This window comes from Schistocerca americana, unplaced genomic scaffold (genome assembly GCF_021461395.2).
Source record: "Schistocerca americana isolate TAMUIC-IGC-003095 unplaced genomic scaffold, iqSchAmer2.1 HiC_scaffold_51, whole genome shotgun sequence".
Classification (NCBI taxonomy): Eukaryota; Metazoa; Arthropoda; class Insecta; order Orthoptera; family Acrididae; genus Schistocerca; species Schistocerca americana.
The window spans coordinates 274,710-294,996 of NW_025726247.1; the positions used below are offsets into that span (position 1 = coordinate 274,710).

At 40.4% G+C, this 20,287-nt stretch overlaps 1 protein-coding gene across 1 annotated transcript; it reads right to left on the reverse strand.

Moving 5' to 3' along the window:
• Nucleotides 1–19,530: 19,530 nt before the first annotated feature.
• On the reverse strand, nt 19,531–19,956 carry LOC124585873 (molybdenum cofactor biosynthesis protein 1-like). Its single transcript, XM_047131397.1, has one exon. The coding sequence runs from the start codon at nt 19,954–19,956 to the stop codon at nt 19,531–19,533; it is 426 nt and encodes a 141-aa protein (XP_046987353.1).
• Nucleotides 19,957–20,287: the final 331 nt, after the last annotated feature.

Consider the following 20,287-nt stretch of genomic DNA (forward strand, 5'->3'; position numbering starts at 1 on the left):
ATAATTGTCATTAAAGTAAAACACAGAACAGTGTCTCCATAGCATCAATGAGCACATCCTTTCAGCACCTTTGACCCAGGCAGTGAACACAGCAGCGGTCAGTCTATGACTTGCAGCAGGTGAATCCCAGTCAGCTGCATTGCTCATGCACCCTACGTAAATAATAACAAACAAAATCTAACAATACAAATAACCAAGTCTTGATTTGTGACAGAATACCGCTGATGACGAAAAAAATTAGACCCAAAGATTTTGAGATGTGGTACAATAGAACTTTTGCTCTAGTTGAAGCGGTAAGACACAAATGTTGTATTCACACTTTTAAAAAGCTCAGAAAAGTGTTATAACTTTTTCAGAAGTCTAAATCAAACTATGGAAACTCTCGGTAGGAACTTAGAAATATAGGAAATGATAGAGTGCTACTTACCATAAATCATGTTAAGAAGTCTATTTTTTTTTTCTTTTAACAAATCTAGCACTGCATATTACTGCCAAATTAGTCATTACCTATGATTGCCCCAGTGGCAGAAGTATGTATAATAATGTCAAAACGTTTGTGACACTACACACTAGGACAAGCTCAAGTTTCAGATACACGTTGATTGCGTTCTGGATGATGCTATCTACATGTTCATCCACACTCTGCAAACCACTATGAAGAGTATGACAGAGGGTACATCTCACTGTACCAGATATTAAAGCTTGTTCATGTTTCAAGACCATTTAAATCTTTCTCTGCATGCTGTAATTAATCTAATATTGTCCTCACGGTCCCTATGGGAGCAATAGTTACAAGGTTGTAACATATTCTAGAGTCGTCTTTTGGTAAGCATACTTTCTTAGGATAGTGTACATCTTATCTTGAAGCGTCTGCCAATTCAGTTATTTCAGCATCTCTGTGACACTCTCCCTTGGGTCAAACAAACCTGTGACCATTTGATCTGCCCTTCTCTGCATGCGTTCAAATCACCCATTAATCCATTTTGATACGGGTCCCACACATTTGAGCAATATTCTAGGATGGATCATACAAATGATTTGTAGAATGACTGCATTTCTATGGTATTCTACCAAAAAAAATCTAAGTCTTTCGCCTGCCTTACCCCTGAGTGGGCCTATATGACTGTTCCATTTCATATCCCTACAAAGTGCTCCACCCAGGTAATTGTATGAATAGACTTAATCCAAGCAAGACACCCTGTTACTGTAGTCATACCACACTGCGTTTTCTTCATTTTGCAAAATGCACAATTTTACATGTCTGAACATTTAAAAGAAAGTTTGAAATTATCAAGATCTGACGAATGTTTGTACAATTTCTTTCAGACTGTACTTTATTCTAGATTAATGCACTATCTGTGAAAAGAGTGCTTTACTATTAATATTGTCTGCAAAGTCATTAATGTACATGAACATGAACAGCAATGGTCACAACATACCTCTCTATGACACATCTGAGGTTACTTCTACATCAGATGATGACTCCCCAGCCAAGATAACATGTAAGTCATTCCTACCAAAATATCCTCAATTACAGTGACAAATTTCACTCGATACCCCTCACAGTAGCAATTTTGATAATAAGCATCAATCTGGCACTAAGTCAAAAGCTGTTCAGAAATCGAGAAATACTGCCTGCACCAGTCGAGCCAGGAAGACGAAAGTTTGAAGGTCAGGTTGACAAAACAGATTTTTAATACTCTTGGAAACAACCTTTAAGTTTCTGACGTAGTTCAGGGGAATGACAAAGGGATCTTTGACAGGCTGGATTAAATCTAGGCGGCGTCTCAGACCGACCAGAGTTACAACTTTAAAGGCTTCTACGCTGCGCAAATACAACGGGCTGTTGGAGGAAGAATGCAAAGGCAGCTTCTAGTAATGTGCAATTGCTATTCTGCATGGTCTTTAATGGCCATTATCAAATTTAAAAAAATTAAGAATAACAATAACACAGTACACAACAGGAAGGGTACAGCAGACTTTCCCTGATTGTTCCTTACATTATCTTTCCTTGATTTTTTTTTTTTTTTTTTTAATGATAATGTTTCTAAGTCTTTCCTGGTTTCATTGAAAGGTTTGGATTGTTTCAAAGATTAATTTTCACATTTTTTAATATTTTAATGTATTCTAGGACAGGAACTCAAAGAGCACAAGTATAAAAAAACTGCATGTAGGACATTCATGTAAAGCTTCCCATTTTTAACTGCAAGGTAATGGCAATCTATTTTGTTACAAGAAAATGAATTGTGACTTAGTTCTCCAGAGCTGATACTATTATAAGGAGTTGTGATGGAAGAACATGAGTTCCAAACAATGGATGCCTTGGATCTGTTTGCTGCTGCTTCTTTTTAATCTCTGCTGCTAATCCCATGAGTGAAAGATCTCTACCAATGAAAAAGTAGATTTGAATGACATTAAGTTTCTTCTCTTGTCGATAGTTGTTTCTACTGAAGAGAAATGAGTCTGGTCATCTTTGTCCATTTGCAGTAATTCAAAGGTGTCGTAGCACCTGACATGTATGCTTGAAAATAACAAACGATCAAAAATGTAATTAACAGAAGTATTGACAGCAGTAAGCTGTATTTATCACATTCAAAAAGTTTGTAATAGCTGTGGACCCTTGTTTTATCATGTCAATCCATTTGTGCCAATGGCTAACAGAGTACCATTCACCATCATGTCAAGTGGCAATAACAGTTTGCTTGCGTCATAAATATTGGGTGTCAAAAGATAATTCTAACAATATGAAATAGGACAGATTGCTACTCACCAGTTAGAGCAGGCAATGGGCAGCAGACAAGCATACTGAAAAAAAAGAAACTGTCAGATACTATATACTCAAAAAAACACTTAGGTACTGAAGGAATTATCGAAATACCAAATAGGGCTGAAATCAGTAAATGTGACATACATGTGAAGACAGAAAAATAATTACAGTTTCAGAAAAAACTGGATGATTTATTCAAGAGAAAGAGCATCACAAATTGGATGAGATGGTCCACCTCTGGCCCTTATACAAGCTTGGCTCTGGCTGATAGAGTTGTTGGATGTCCAACAGAGGGACATCATGCCAAATTCTATTCAAATGTCACGGTAGATAGTCAAAATCCCGAGGTGGTCTAATGGCCCTGCCCATAATGCTCCTTACATTCTCAATTGGGGAGAGATCCAGCAACCTTGCTGGCCAAGGTAGGGTTTGGCAAGCATGAGGACAAGCTGTGTGCAGACAGGCATTATCTTGCTGAAATGTAAGCAATGTATGGCTTGCCAAGAAGGGAAACAAAATAGGATGTACAGTATTGTCAACAGACAACTATGCTGTAGGGGTGACATCCATGTCACCCTTACAGCATAGTTGTCTGTTGACCAAAAGTGATCTGTTACGAAAAGAAATCGCACCCCAGATCATCAGTCCTGGTAGTTGGACCGTATGGGATGTGGCATTCACGGTGGTATCCCACCGTCTGGGGCGTCTTCAGACACATCTGTGATGATCATTGAGGCTCAGTTCATAGTGGGACTCATCACTGAAGCCAATTATATTCCAGTCAATGCAATTCCAGACCAGGGACGTGCCTGGGGACACACCAGATAGCAGTGTGATACCAACCCGGCTGCTGGCTGCCATACAGCCAAACGAGGACTGATGGTCTACTGTGCCATTTCTTTTCATAACAGGACCTCTTTGGTTGTCATCTGTGTCACCATTACAACACAGACATCTGTTGACGATATTATAAACCCCATTTTGTTTCTCGTCATGACAAGCCATCATTTGCTTACATTTCAGCAAGATAATGCCTGCCCACACACAATTTGTCTTCATACTTGCCACACCTTATCTTTGCCAGCTAGGTCACGGGATCTCTCCCCAACTGAGTATGTCTGCGGCATTATGGGCAGGGCCACCCAACCAGCTCATGATTTAGACAATACAATGCGCCACTTGGATAGAATTTGGCTTGATGTCCCTCAGTAGGACATCCAACAAATCTATCAATGCCAAGCTTGCTCAAGAGTCAGAGGTGGACCAACTTGCTCAATTTGTGAAGCTCTTTCTCTTGAATAAATCATTCAATTTTTCTGACATTGTAATTTTTTGTCTGTGCACGTACATCACACCTACATATTTCCATCCCACACAGATAATTCTTTCATACTGGATAATGTTTATTTTTATCTTACGAGTGTAATCTAATGGACAGAGCCCACCTCAGCATACGGAGTCTCTGCTGGTTGGGAGTGTGGAGGTGGACAGACAGAGAGAGGTGTACTAGGGGGACGTAATAGTGTGTGAGGTTGGAATGGGAGCAGGGGAGGGCATTGAGGTGTGGGGCCACAGGAACGAAGCCTAGAAACTCTAGCTGCGACATATTCTTCACTCCTGTAAACCCCGTTACCTAAACCTTTGCTAGTCTCTCGGTCTCACATATCTAAGCCTTTACCTGCTCTCACCCCGGCCTCACACCACCACACCTGCTAGATGAGGACTGTCCCATACTTTCTAATATCTAAAAATCTTCCTTCAATGTGCCAGTCTGCCACTCAGTGTCTCCTCTAGGTGGGGAGCAGAAAGCTATCCTATTCCATATTATTGTTATTCCATCCCAGATATCCCAATGCTTAAAAATTAATTTTAGGCTTGCCGTAAAGTATTACACAAACACTAATTGGTTATTTTTTTCTGATATTCAAATTATATTTTGCTCTCATTTTTGTCCCTTTATCTAATCAACTTTGCATTGTGACATTTCTGACGAAAGTACGAGTTATTCAGAAAGTAGGTAAAAAGTAGTGAATTCTTCCTTTGAATCACTCTCACTTTGTCTCAGGCACGAGCAAATGTGTGTACCTGTATATGCATTTAGCTGTATCAAATTATCTTCCCCAACACACAAAATGGGGGTCATTATTCAATTTATCTTGAAAGTATGTGTGAAATGCACTTTCCACAAAAATGCTCAGATGCATAACTCTCAAAATATGTGTTTGAACAATAGGTCTGGAATTTTTAAAGACAAGGTGAAGAAACCATTGGATTGTATAATTTTTTTATTAATCACAAAGAAACAATATGATTCAAAGACATCAACAACAGCAATGGAAGTTCAAGTGAATTGTCTGCCTCCAATTCTGATCACAGAGAAACACTCCAATAGGACAGAGGGCACAACATCCTGCTCCATTTTCAAAAGCTGCAATGTCAAATATTACAACCTGTAACAAAAAAAGGTCATGTGATAAATATTGTTTACATATCGATTACAGTAACAGAGGCATATATGGTCTAATAGGAAGGGTGAACACAAGGGCAGGACATGGGGAACAATGAACAGATGAGATGTGAAACCACGGTAAGTTAATAGTGGTGATAATGCCAGTTAATTACATGGGTGGGAAAAGCAACCACTCTTGCAACTCAGAGCTACTCTTGTTTCTGCAACTGATCTTCCATTCCTTCATTGTTCCTATTTTTCTCATATTAATAATTCTAGTTATAGAAGGTTTTCTAACTAAAAGCTTATTAGCATTTTGTAATGAAACCGATAAACAATACAGTCTCATTCTCTAATGGAAGAACACAGTACATCGCGTTCGTAAATAACTTGATCCAACAAAACAGTGGACATTCATTACATGACATTTAATTTTAAGTATCAATACAAACACTTACATAAAACATTATTTACACTCAAAACCCATTATTCAAAACTGATGTTCATATGTGTAACTGTTTACAGTAGCAATTATTAATATAGTTACTATTGCTAGCTTTAATATGGATTGTTAAAAAGTTTAGAAATGTTAACTTAAAAATGAACTGTAAGCAAAATCTTTTCTGTTAAAAAGTTAATGTTGAAACCACTGGAGAAACATTATAATGTATTACTGTAGTCATCATGTACACTGAAAAAAAAAAAAAAAAAAATTGCCACACCAAAAAGTAATTAACGTAGAGTAATGAAATTTCAGGAACATATATGTCTAAGTAACTTATTTAAGTGATTAACATTGCAAGATCACAGGATAATATAAGTGCGAGATACACCATTGCAAATGTGATACACTAATGCATTGAAATCCAGTGTAACTGCCCGAATGTAACCATGCAAACGTGCATGCATTGTGCTGGTTATGAGTTTGTGGGATGAAGTTCCATGCCTGTTTCACATTGTCATCAAAACAGGGATGGTTAATGCTGTTTTTGGGAGACACTGGAGTTGTTCGATGATGTTCCGTGTGCACTGAATTGGAGCCAGACCTGGTTATCAAACAGGTCAAGGCAACATGTTGACATACTGTAGAGTATACACCCATGCCTCCATCTTTGCTACCCTCCCTGTTTACCTCTACCCTGTTGCTTCATAACCTGGGTTGTGAGTAACTGAATCCACTTTCTCTTCTTCCCCTTCTTTCCCCTCTCTCCTCCCTGACGAAGGAACAAAGTTCCAAAAGCTAGGATACGTAAATTTTCTGTTATGTTTTGTGTATCTATTGGCTGTACTGGCCAGCCCCTCTATCTCTTTGTTAGTATTTGTTTCACGTCTTTATATGAGATTTTCCATCATCACAATAATGTTAGTTTATAATTTACGGACAGCCTAATCCATTATTTCCTGTCAAGGTTTGAAACTTTAGAAAATCATAAATTTTGTCTTGGTAAAATAAAGGTGATTAGATGTTTCCCTTATGCACATGTAAAAGACTGTCAGTTCACATCTACGTTTATAATCTGCAATCCACCAGGAGGTGCATGGTACAGGGTAAGTCCCATTGTACCAGTTATCAGGGTTTCTTGCTGTTTCATTCATGTATGGAGCATGGAAGAATGATTGTCTGAATTTGTCTGAATGCCTCCGTGTGAGAGCAATATGTGGGGGCGGGGGGGGGGGGGGGGGGGGGGTTGTGGTATATCCCTAGAGTAATCATTTAAAGACAGTTCTTGAAACTTTGCTAATACACTTTCTTGGGATAGTTTACACCTGTCTTCAACAGTCTGTATTTCAGTTCCTACAGTATCTCTGTGACACTCTCCCATGGATTAAGCAAACCTGTGACCATGCTGCCTTTCTTTGTATACATTCAATGTCTCCTGCTAGTCTCATCTGGTACAAGTCCCACACACTTTAGCAATAGTCTAGGGGGGGTGGGATGGGGGTGGGGGGGTCACACGAATGACTTGTAAGCATCTCTTTAGTAGACTGATTGCACTTCCCCATTATTATACCAATACACCAAGGTCTACAACCTGCTTTACCCACAACTGAACCTATGTGATCATGCCATTTCATATTCCTACAAAGTGTTACACACAGGTATTTGTACGAGTTGGCAGATTCTGACAGTGACTCACCAATCTTATAGTCACAGGATACTAAGTTTATACATTTCTAAACATTCAGAGCAAGTTGCCAATCACTGCACCATGTTGCAATCTCATCAAGATCTGACTGAATATTTATGCAGCTTCTCTGAAATAGCACTTCATTACAGATAGCTGCATCATCTGCAAAAATCCTGATTTACAGCAAGGTCGTTAATGGACAAGAACTGCAAGGTCCCCAACACACTTCACTGGGGCACACCTGAAGTTACTTCTACATCTGATGATGACTCTCCATCCAAGGTAACATGCTGTGTCCTTCTTATCAAAAAGTCCTCAATCCAGTCACGAATTTCACTTGATACCCCATATGATCGTACTTTTCACAGTAAGTGTAGGTGTGGAACAGAATCAAATACTGTTAGGAAATCAAGAAACACAATCTACCTGTTGCCTTGATCCAACGCTTTCAGCAAGTTATGTGAGAAAAGTGAGAGTTGGATTACATATCATCTATATTTTTGAAAACCATGCTGGTTGATTCGAGAAGGTAGTTCCGTTCGAGATACCTCATTATGTTTGAGCTCAAATTATTTTCTAAGAATCTACAACAAATTGATGTCATGGCTACTGGATGGTAGTTTTGTCACTCCTACAACCCTTATTGTAGACGGATGTGATCTGTAACTTTTTCCAAAAACTAGGTAAGGTTTTTTGGATAGATTACAGTGAGAAGAGAGGATAACTCAGCCACAAATTCAGTATAGAATCTGACTGTGATTCCATCGGGGTCTGGAGCTTTGTTTAATGATTTCAACTGTTTCTCAACACAACTGACACTAATACCTATTTCGTTCATTTTTTCAGTGTACGAGGATTGAATTGGGGCAGTTCTCCTGGGTTTTTATTTGCAAAGGAACATTTGAAAATCGAGTTCAGAATTTCAGCTTTTACTTTGCTACCCTCAATTTCAGTTCCTGTCTCACTTGCTAGGGACTGGACACTAACTTTTGTGCCACTAACAGCCCTTACATACGACCAGAATTTATTTGGATTTTGTGAAATGTCATTTGACAATATTCTGCTACAGTAGTCATTGAAGGCTTCATGCATTGCTCTCTTGACAGCCAAACATGTTTCATCCAGCGTCTCTCAGTCTATAATCCTACACTTTGTTTTACACCTATTATGCAGTAATCTCTGTTCCTTTAGAAGTTTTCTTTACAGTGACTGTATACCACGGAGGTTCCATCCCATTATGAACTGTTCTACTAGGAACCTATCTACTCAGTGCGTGGTCAACTGTTCTTTTCAAGTAGGGGAGGAGCACCTCTACATGCTCCTGACCTGTGCTGAAAGTTTCAAGTTCCTCACTGAGATAAGATATTACTGATTTCTACTTAGTTAACTGAACGCATAATAAGAGGGAAACATTCCATGCAGGAAAATATATCTAAAAACAAAAATGATGTGACTTACCATACGAAAGCACTGGCAGGTCGATAGACACACAAACAAACACAATCATACACACAAAATTCTAGCTTTCGCAACCAACGGTTGCTTCATCAGGAAAGAGGGAAAGATGAAAGGATGTGGGTTTTAAGGGAGAGGGTAAGGAGTCATTCCAATCCCGGGAGCGGAAAGACTTACCTTAGGGGGAAAAAAGAACAGGTATACACTTGCACACACACCCATATCCAACCACACATACACAGACACAAGCAGACATTTGTAAAGGCAAAGAGATTCGGCAGAGATGTCAGTCGAGGCAGAAGTACAGAGGCAAAGATGTTGTTGAAAGACAGGTGAGCTATGAGCAGCGGCAACTTGAAATTAGCAGAGGTTGAGGCCTGGCGGATAACGAGAAGAGAGGATATACTGAAGGGCAAGTTCCCATCTCCGGAGTTCTGCCAACGCAGAAAATCTTTTTGGTTTCGATGCCTTTCACGTTTTTGGGTTCTCCATAGTTGACTCTATCAATATTGTCTCTGACGCTATTCCTTATGCTCAACTGGATTCCTTGTCGACTACATTTTCGTCCCTTTTTTCTCCCGGTTTAGGCTGTGCGAACGACTTTGAAGCTCATATCATGCTCAAACCCACTGCTCGGCCTAAGTTTTTTTGGGCTCTGCCCATTCCTGTGGCCCTTCGAGATCGGGTAAAATGGGAGTTGGATCGTCTCACTGCGTCAGGGGTCTTACTTCCTGTCACTTCCAGTGAGTGGTCCTCTCCTGTTGTTGTAGTTGCTAAGGCCAATGGTGATATTTGTCTCTGTGGCGATTTCAAAGCCACTGTAAATGCTCAATGCCTCATTGACACTTACCCTATGCCCCGTCCTGAAGAACTGTTCACTAAACTCGCTGGAGGACAGTATTTTTCTAAAATTGACCTGTCAGAAGCTTATCATCAACTTCCTCTCGATGCTGCTTCCTGGCAGTTTCTGGTCCTTAACATGCCTTTCGGCCTCTATCAATACCAACGCTTGCCATTCGGGGTTGCTAGTGCCCCTGCTCTCTTTCAGCGATTCTTGGAACAATTATTGCTCCCTGTCCCTGGGTGTATCAATTACATGGACGACATTGTTGTCACTGCCTCCACCACTGACGAACATCTTCAAAATCTCCGCACACTTTTTAATGTCTTACAGACTGCCAGTCTTAAATGTAATCTTCAGAAATCACAATTTTTTCAGGCATCTATAACGTACTTTGGGTTCCAACTCTCTCGCGATGGTATTCGTCTGTTTCAACACACTGTCGCTGTGATCGATGCCCTTCCTCGCCCTACATCTGTTAAGGAACTGTAGGCCTTCTTGGGGAAAATAGCATACTATCACAAGTTTTTACCATCTGCGGCGTCGGTGGCTCAGCCGTTGCATCCCCTGTTGCATAAAAACGTGCCTTTTCACTGGTCCGCGTCATGTGATGCGGCTTTCCGGAAATTAAAGACTATGCCTGGCTACTTATCGACCTGGCCAACATCTTGTTCTTGCCACAGATGCCTCTCAATACGGGGTCGGTGCAGTCCTTGCACACCATTTTTCTGACGGTTCAGAACAACCCATCGCTGATGCCTCCAAAACGCTCACGGATGCCCAACAAAGGTATTCCCAAATTGAGAAAGAAGCTTTGGCCATTATTTATGCTCTTCATAAGTTTGGTGTTTTTCTCTATGGCTCAAAATTTCATCTTGTTACGGATCACAAACCACTTGTTTCCTTGTTCCATCCATCAACGTCACTTCCCGACAAGGCTGCACACCGCCTCCAGCGTTGGGCTCTTTACTTGTCCCGTTTCAATTATGAGATTCATTTCTGGCCAATGGCTCAACATGCGAATGCTGATGCTTTGTCTCGCCTTCCCATGGGTCCTGATCAGGCATTCAATAGGGACGAACTTTTGTGTTTCCACCTGGATGTTGCCGAGCAGCGGGTTGTGGACGGGTTCCCCATCACTGGGGACAGGCTGGCAGCTGCTACGGGTTCTGACCCTACCCTCTCCCGGGTTTTACGCTGTATTCAGGAGGGTTGGCCAGATCGCCCGTCCGCTAAGACTTCTGATCCGTTGCGGAACTACTACACTTTGCGCTACCGCCTTACGGCTAGGGATGGTATTATCCTCCTCTCCACTGACAATGCTTCACCGCGTGTAGTGGTACCTGCATCTATGCGTGTTGCGGTCTTGCGCCTCCTTCACCAGGGGCACTGGGGTGTGTCTCGCACAAAATCTCTGGCGCACCGTCATGTGTACTGGCCTGGCGCTGACTCTGAAATTGCACACATGGTGGCTGCCTGCGGCCCTTGTGCGTCACAGGCCGCTGCCCCGAAGTCATCTTTGTCACCGTGGCCTTCGCCTGAGAAGCCCTGGGAGTGCATTCATGCTGACTTTGCGGGACCTTTTTTAGGTACTTATTGGCTCCTTGTAATTGACGCCTACTCTAACTTTCCTTTCATTGTCCGTTGCACGTCACCTACCACCGCGGCAACCACCAGTGCTCTCACCCGCATTTTTTCTTTGGAAGGCCTCCCCTCTACTCTTGTTACTGATAATGGTCCGCAATTTGCCTCTTCCGACTTTGCAGATTTTTGTGCTCGTCACGGCGTTACTCATGTCACGGCCCCGCCGTTCCATCCACAATCCAACGGTGAGGCTGAACGGCTGGTCCGCACATTTAAGGCTCAGATGCGGAAATTTCTGACTTCTTCTGCTGATGATGATGCGCTTCTCCAGTTCCTGGCGTCTTACCGTTTCACCCCCATGGGCGATCACAGCCTGGCTGAGCTCTTACATGGCGACAGCCCCGCACGCTACTTCATCTTCTGCGGCCTCCCTCCTCATGGCCGCGGGTGCCTTCCCTTGGCCGGTTCACCGCCGCCAACCTCTTCTGGGTACGCGGATATGGCAGGCGGCCAAAAAGGAGCCCGGGCCGCATTTTACGACACCATGGTAGACGCCTGTATGAAATCCAGATGGACACGGGTGTTGCAGTGCGTCATTCGGACCAGCTTCAGCCTCGGGTGCCAGCAATGCCTGTTCCGAATGCTGCCACACCACTTTTGGCTCTACCTGATGCCCGGGATCTTGGCATCTCTCAATACTCACAACGCAGCCCTCTCACCGTCATCGCGATGCCAGCACCAGAACGGATGCCACCAGGAGACGTGCCCATGCAGGAACCGGAGGATCATCCTCTGTCAGAGTACATCTACTCGCCTCCTCCTTCAATGGATGCCGACACATCACCCACGTCTCCTGTCATCTCGACCCGTTATCATCGGGGACACTTCCGTCCGTACGGGAAGCCTCCTCCTCGAGACTTTACGGCGAGTTAAAGAACACCTATGGCCGTTAGCCATCTCCAGGACACCTCCATCAAGACCAGTGCAACAATTTCAAAGGGGGGAAAAATGTTGTGACTCGCCGATTATTCAAAGTGCTGCCGCGCAATTACACGCGTCCTCTACGTGCGGCGCTGTCTGCCAGCCATGCAGCAGCTGCGCCACCTAAGCGGCCAGCCGAGCAGCGGCCGCTAGACTGAGACTTAGTGTTGAATCGAATGCCGACTTGTACACAGGTCAACTTACTCAGTGACTTATATGTGTTGTTGTGTTGTTCCTAAATATATGTGTTAAACTTGAAGTTCTAACACTTCTCTTTGGCAGTAATCTTTTATACAATTCTATTCTACTAGAATGATCCTGCAGTTAATGAGGTCCCAAATGTTTCATTGTATCCTCAATTGACTGCTCTCTTTCTTGATTTTAGTTTCAATATTACATTTCTCCCCCCCCCCCCCCCCCCCTCTCTCCCTCTCCACCCTCACTCCATCATTTTCTATGCCGATCACTTCTGCTTTGAAGTCAATATTAGAGGCAAAACTGGTGACAGAAGACATGCAGAAAATGCAAGTCTTTATGTCTGTCAATTTCAATATTTTACAATAAAATACGAGCCTAAAGTATGCTTTGTGAGAAAAAGCTATCAGAAACATAATAGTATGTAAGATAACTACCTCTATGTTATTTATATGAAATCAAATAACAACACCAAAACATTTGATGATGAGCACTGTAAACAGAAATTGTAAATGGAAACCACTGAAATTGTAAGGTACCAAAAATGTTGTCTTACACTTGGGACTAAGAGAACTATGTCTACTCTAAGTGACGTTAAAAGGGCAATATCACAGCCCTTGACAATTTGGTACCTCAAAGACTTCCAGTTCTTTGCCCACATTCTCTGCCAACTGAGAACATGAAGGGTGGATTTCACTTCATGGTCTTCTTTCCTGCATTTAGCTTCCAAACATCAACTCTCACATATAATTTCAAATCAACAGTACAGGATGTCAACAGCATAGAAACAAAACCAAATACACACAATTATAATGTTGTTTCCAGACTTAGGCCTGTAAGTTCAATATTATATTCTCTTACTTTTTTGTTCTTTTCGAGGGTTTTGAATGGATTTAAGAACACTAGAAACACACGATTCTATGCCTTTAGCAAACTCAAGTGGTCCACTTTTAACTAAATTTGAGTTTTCTTTTACACTGAATAAGATGCTGCACATTGTTCCCAATTTATTTCTTGGGTTGGTAATAAAATATTTAACCAATGGTGGTCCAAAATTTCTATACAGTTATTTTCTAGTTTCTGTTTTTAGCACTTTTCCAATTTAGGAACACAATAAGGATCTGTTGAACCACATGCTGAAAACTATAAATTTCTACATCAATTCTTTAAGTCTGAAGACAACATAACGATACCATTAAACAGAGACTCACATTACACAGGACTGAAAGAATATGCACATAAAAACGCACATCACTAAAAATAAAAATAAAATTATATTTATACGCAGGTACTACTCAGGACAGTAAAATGTTATCATAAATGAATCAACCAAAAAGAAGACATCAGGGGTAACATGAGAAACTAAAAAGGTTTTCAGCTAGTGAAGGAGGCAAGTTGAAAGTATATTTTACAACAACAAGCATTTTTGGTTACATTCAAAACATTAGTGGTACATTCAAAACATAAATAAATAATGAAGCTAGTTGTTTATCTCACCATTTTTTCAAGTTGTGTGAAAATTGCACAAAAGTAGGGAACACCATTTGTGCCGTAACAAAGAGCAGAACAGCATTAAATGAAATATAAAATAATCCATTCACTGTTCAATAAAAGATATTAGATATTTATGGCAACTGAGTTTAAATTCACACTAACCACAAAAGCAAATCAGAGTAGTTAGAAACAGGATAAGTTTAAGGAAGAAAAGTTGAAGTACAAGATGGAGGAAAGGAAACATGAACAAGCTTTAATATCTGGTACAGTGAGATGTACCCTCTGTCATACTCTTCATAGTGGTTTGCAGAGTGTGGATGAACATGTAGATAGCATCATCAAGAACGCAATCAACGTGTATCTGAAACTTGAGCTTCTCCTAGTGTGTAGTGTCACAAACGTTTTGACATTATTATACATACTTCTGCCACTGGGGCAATCATAGGTAATGACTAATTTGGCAGTAATATGCAGTGCTAGATTTGTTAAAAGAAAAAAAATAGACTTCTTAACATGTATTTATGGTAAGTAGCACTCTATCATTTCCTATATTTCTAAGTTCCTACCGAGAGTTTCCATAGTTTGATTTAGACTTCTGAAAAAGTTATAACACTTTTCTGAGCTTTTTAACAGTGTCAATACAACATTTGTATCTTACCGCTTCAACTAGAGCAAAAGTTCTATTGTATCACATCTCAAAATCTTTGGGTCTAATTTTTTTTGTCATCAGCGGTATACTGTCACAAATCAAGCCTTGGTTATGTGTATTGTTAGATTTTGTTTATTATTATTTATGTGGGGTGTATGAGCAATGCAGCTGACTGGGATTCACCTGCTGCAAGTCATAGACTGACCGCTGCTGTGTTCACTGCCTGGGTCAAAGGTGCTGAAAGGATGTGCTCATTGATGCTATGGAGACACTGTTCTGTGTTTTATTTTAATGACAATTATTGTCAGTTTCTTCTTGTTTTGTTTATAAGAAAGGAATGAGGACATCATTAGATCTTTTGAAGAGTACACTACATAAATCACAAAATGTTATTTCTGTATTAGCAAAAAATTGGACTACATTGTATGATAGAGATGAAAAAGAAACCGTGATTAAATTCTTTCTGTGTTAGATTCCTGAACCTGCTGATCTTTGAGAGAGAGAGAGAGAGAGAGAGAGAGAGTGAGAGAGAGAGAGAGAGAGAGAGAGAGAGAGAGGGGGGGGGGGGGGGGGATGGGATTTAATTGTATCTCCCCATGCAGCCGTAGCATTTTGGCATGTCGTACATTAGTCAGATCATCAGTAGCTTGGAGGACTCGTATGTAGGGCATAAGCAACACACACACACACACACACACACACACACACACACACACACACACACACACACACACTTAATAATAGTCAAGAAAATTTGCAACCGCAAAATATTGCCTCGGTACAGGTCATAGAATATAATATAGAACACAGATATTTCAATATGCATATCCAGTTACTGGAATAGTGTTATTAAGAAATCTGTTGAGAGACAGAAGTTTTTGCTTAAATTCTTATAATTTACACCAGATGATGTACAAAATAAACTCCAAATTACTGTAACAACATAGTGCACAAAGCACACATTCATTTTCTAATTACAACAATCATACCCCAAACTATAAAAATTAAAATATTGAAGACCAGCATCTAAGTTTAGCTGCTACAAAATTATGTCACAGGTAACAATTATTTAATTCACTTCTTAAACATAACAATTTAATTTAAAAAAGACAACAAATAACATTTTTAAGTACAATATTCAAGTTTAGGTGCTGCAAAGATGCATAACAATCATCTATGTTTCAACATTCTTATAAAAAATACAACATAAAAAGGAAGACCTGATTGTAGATCATGGGTGGGCTACGTAAAATAAATGACAAAAATCAGCAGCTGTAAAAGGCAGATTTTTTTCCAACTACAACCAATTCCTCCATTTTACAACAGCATAAATGAATGCAGCTCTTTTTCCCCAAATTTGCTGTTTCAGATTATTAGTGTCATAATGAAGTCTTTTAAGAATTAGAGGCACAAACAGATTAATAAATACAAACAAAAGCAGGAATATTCAATTTGCTCGAGGCTACCAAATGAAAGAAGAAAGGGGGCTAGGGAGGAGAAAACAAGATCACGTAACAAAGAAATAAACTGCTGATTGTTTGCATCATTCCTAGACTCAAAACCCTAAGCAAAAGAAACAGTGATGATAGCATTGATTTAAAATCATGTCAGAAAAGACGGCAGGTAATTCTAGGTGATCCTCCATAAAGCCATGGTCTCACGTTGTTAAACCCCTGCAGGATTGTTTTAGGGACAATGATTTGACATTGATTGTTAAGTCAAAAAGGCAATGCATCTTTGACTGAAGAAACAATCAAAAATATATTATTTTAATGGAATATTTACATTGCAGTGTACTGATCTGAGTAACATACTGAAAAGAAACATGACTATGTTGAGAAATTTTCATTTTGTATTTTCTTATATTTGTAACCGCAGTACATGAAAAAAGTGACACTCGACATTTGAGTTAACTGAAAGATGAAAGATTAGGGTTTCATGCCCTGCCGATCCTTGTCCCCAAACGGGGACAGCCCGCAAACAGAATTCTACCAACCAGCTTGGACTGAAAACATAACACACAAGAATCGTGCCCGTGAGTGTAGATGACACTCGGAATATCACGCAACACGGATACCCGAGGATGGTGTCAGTCAGAGCAGATTGCAGATGAAGCACGAAGGCAGAGGGAACAAATTACAGACCTGCTCCATCTGACGGTCAGTCTCAAGTAGCACTTTGTAAAAGCAACAACTAATGTCACCGAAATATGCGAGGAAGACAATGATGTCCGACTGTGCAAAGGACAACTCGGGAATTTCAGCAAACTTCTGGAAAAACCTGAAGAATTAAATTGACAGAAACCTGTTCTGGATTGGTAACTTACAAAATAAAACATTTTCAATTTCTGGACAAGTCACACACAAGAAAGATAATAGGCCTTTAAAAAAGAGGATACCATACAGTGTAAAGCTGAAACATGTAAATTAATCTGGCCAATATGCTCTACACCTGAGCAAAAGTGTCAATGAAGTGGTGCACCTTTTAGGAACTGTTATAAAAGTGTCACTTTACTTCAATGAACACAGCAATGACAATATGATCCTAGGAGAAAAGAGCTGATACACACTATTTATTTAAGAATGAACACTTCACCTCAACTTTTCACAGCACGGGACCATCAAAAATTGAAACAATAGAGCAACACAGAGGACACTACCACACAGCTGGGGGAGGGCACACACACACACACAGAGAGAGAGAGAGAGAGAGAGAGAGAGAGAGAGAGAGAGAGTTTAATGACCTACTTACTCACTTTTTACTGGCAACAAGATAAGAGTGCAGGTGGTGTCATATCAAAATTGTAGAGAACATGCACGAGATAAAGTTTTAACAATAGCAAATTAACGTACTTGCTAGTGCTTATTTTTTGTTTTAAATATCTCTCTCAAACTGATCAGGTATTGGAAAAAGAAAGATAAATATTTTGAATTAAGACTTAAAACAGGATGGAAACGGGTACCATACTGGCCTGAATATAAGATACACCATTTCTACAAAAAATCTCCCATAAAAACTGGGACTTTTATGAATCATAGAAACCTCAACTGTAGTGCTTTTTCTTAAGTTTGAAATGAAACAAAAATATCACTACAGTTTGTAATTCAATTGTTGTGTATGATGTAGCAATGCAAACATTCTCTTTGTTGCTATCCCATTTAGGTAGTGACTACAGAGGGATCCAGAAAAATGTAGACATTCTCTGATAGTTATTACCTTTGGAACAAAGTGTTATATGGCTGCAATTTTGAGTGGTAGCATAAACCACTGTTTTCCCAACACATCTTGTCGTGTGGGTTTCCAGCAGATGACAATGCAGCACTGAATGAAGTACAACTATTGTTTGAGCAATGCAAGGCTGTACTGAAACAACAATTTATTGTATTTGGTATAAATTTTAAGCCGACAATGCTGTTTAAAATGTGCACAAGGAAAGGTCCTCTGAACAACAACATCAACCTCCAGGTTCCAGCACTGCTGTATTGCAACATTTTTCTAGATCATCTCAAAAATCTATGAAGCATTGTGTATGGGGAAGTGGGATAAGCTGATCAAGTGCATGATAAATTCTGAAGACTGCAAAGTGGAAAGTGTACATTCCAAGATTGTTTCACACTATGAATGAGGACAACTTGAATCGAAGGATGGAGCACTACGAGTGGTCTGAAGGCATGCTTCACGAAGATGAATGGTTTGCAGGGAAGGTTATCTGGCCTAATGAGGCACAATTCAACCTGAATGGTAATGTAAACTGTCATAGCTGCGTGTATTGGGCTGCTGAAAATCCTCATGTTCACATGGACAAACATGTTACTTCACTTGGTGTTAATGTGTGGTGTGGTCCGTCATAGTATTGTTTCTCTGACCCATTCTTCTTTGAAGGTACATAACTGGTGAGGTGTATCATATGCTGCAAACATTGATTTTATTAGCCATCCAAGTGGTGTTTGGAAACAAAAGATTTTTACCTACAAGACTGTACTCCGCCTCACCACCACAGAGATATCAGATTCTACTTAGATGAAAATATACCTGGACGACAGATAAGTCGAAGAGGAACTGTCAAGTGCCCACCAAGTTCATGGGACCTTACAATTCTCGACTTCTACCAATGGGGGACCTCGACAAACAAAGTTTACCAACAGAACCCAGCTACACTGAATGAGATATGAGAAACCATCAAGACATCCTGTGCAGCTACCACACTGGCAACATTGACAGCTGTACTTCAGTCAACAATTCAGCAACATTGATGTTGCTTGGCTGCTAACAGGTGTCACTTTGAACACACAAAATGATCTTCCTCCCATGCAAGAATTTTGACACTATGCCATTTTGTTCCATCAATATTGACTATCAAAGAGAGTCTACATTTTTCTGGACCCCTCTGTATTCCCATTCTCACAGTTTCACTATTTTAGACAATGGAACAGGCACAGTTTTTCTCTAACTAAAGAATATAATTTATTCTTCACCAATGAAGCACAACATTGAGAGAAAATTTTGGAATTCGGTACAGTTACGTTGCAAATTTCAAACTCACAGTTATTCATCTAACAGATGTGCTTTTTAAAGGTACGGTTCAAGAAATGCTGCCCATGCAATGCCCGGGATTGTAGCGACGGCACTGTACTTTGGGAGGAGAGTGACAAAAATACTGACAGTGACAAAACAATGAATGTTAGTGAAGTTAAGAGTGTCTTACATGAAAACTGCAACTGAAAGCTTTGTTTTTGTGTGTAATTTATCTATAGTGTACTACAAAAAAACTGGTTAAGGGTAAATCACATTTTGAAAAGCTTTTGTAAATGGGCAACTTGACAAATTATTTTTAATTAAGTTTCTCTCTTTTTCGAAATTAAAGGTGCAACTTATATTCAGGCCAATTCGATGTGTATATAATTTATGATAACTATGAACAGACTTTGAAATTTGCCTACATCACACCAGGTATACTTAACTTATTTCACTGCCCCACACAGATGCTCATGTCCGGTGGAAGTCTCCTCTAGTTCCCCCACTTTTGGCCAGAAGCATTATTTCAGATATCACAATGTCATGACTCACAGCTTTGCACATATCGTACACTGTTAAGGCAGACACCGATACAGCAGTGAGAGCTTCCATCTCCATGCCCGTCTGCCCTCTACACTTTGCCGTGCCAGTTATAATCACACAGTTGAGAGCAGAGTCCAGTTCAATGTCCACAGCCACAGAGGATAAAGATATGTTATGACACAGAGGGATAAGGCTGGACGTCTGCTTGGACCCCACAATTCCCGCCAGGCGAGCAATGCTAAGTACCTTCAGGCCATTTTCTCGTATGAGTTTCATCAGTTTGGGTCCCACAAAAACCTTTGCTCGTGCTGTAGCAGTCCGTTCTGTCACCAGCTTCGAACCCACGTTGACCATTTTCGCCCTGCCAGACCGGTCAACATGAGTCCGACTTTCGGACTGTGCTCCCAAACTGCAGAAACGGCAAGAGAAGACAGAGGGCTGTGCTCTGTGTGTTTGTTTTGTTAGGAGTCCTGCATTGCACATAATGCTTGGGGCACAGGGAAGCAAAAGAAACTGTTTTCTAGATTCAGTCACTACACTCAAATTACGTGACAACAACTGAGACAACTGTGTATCCGACACAAACAGGGGCGAAATATTGGTATCTGAGAAGAAGTACTTTTGAAAATCTTGTTTCTGAAGGTTTAACAACTTCCGACTTTGTGCCTTCATGACATCACTACAG

What these genes read in the sequence shown, in the direction of transcription:
- LOC124585873 (XM_047131397.1), bottom strand. Translation starts at nt 19,956, where the DNA reads ATGGTCAACGTGGGTTCGAAGCTGGTGACAGAACGGACTGCTACAGCA.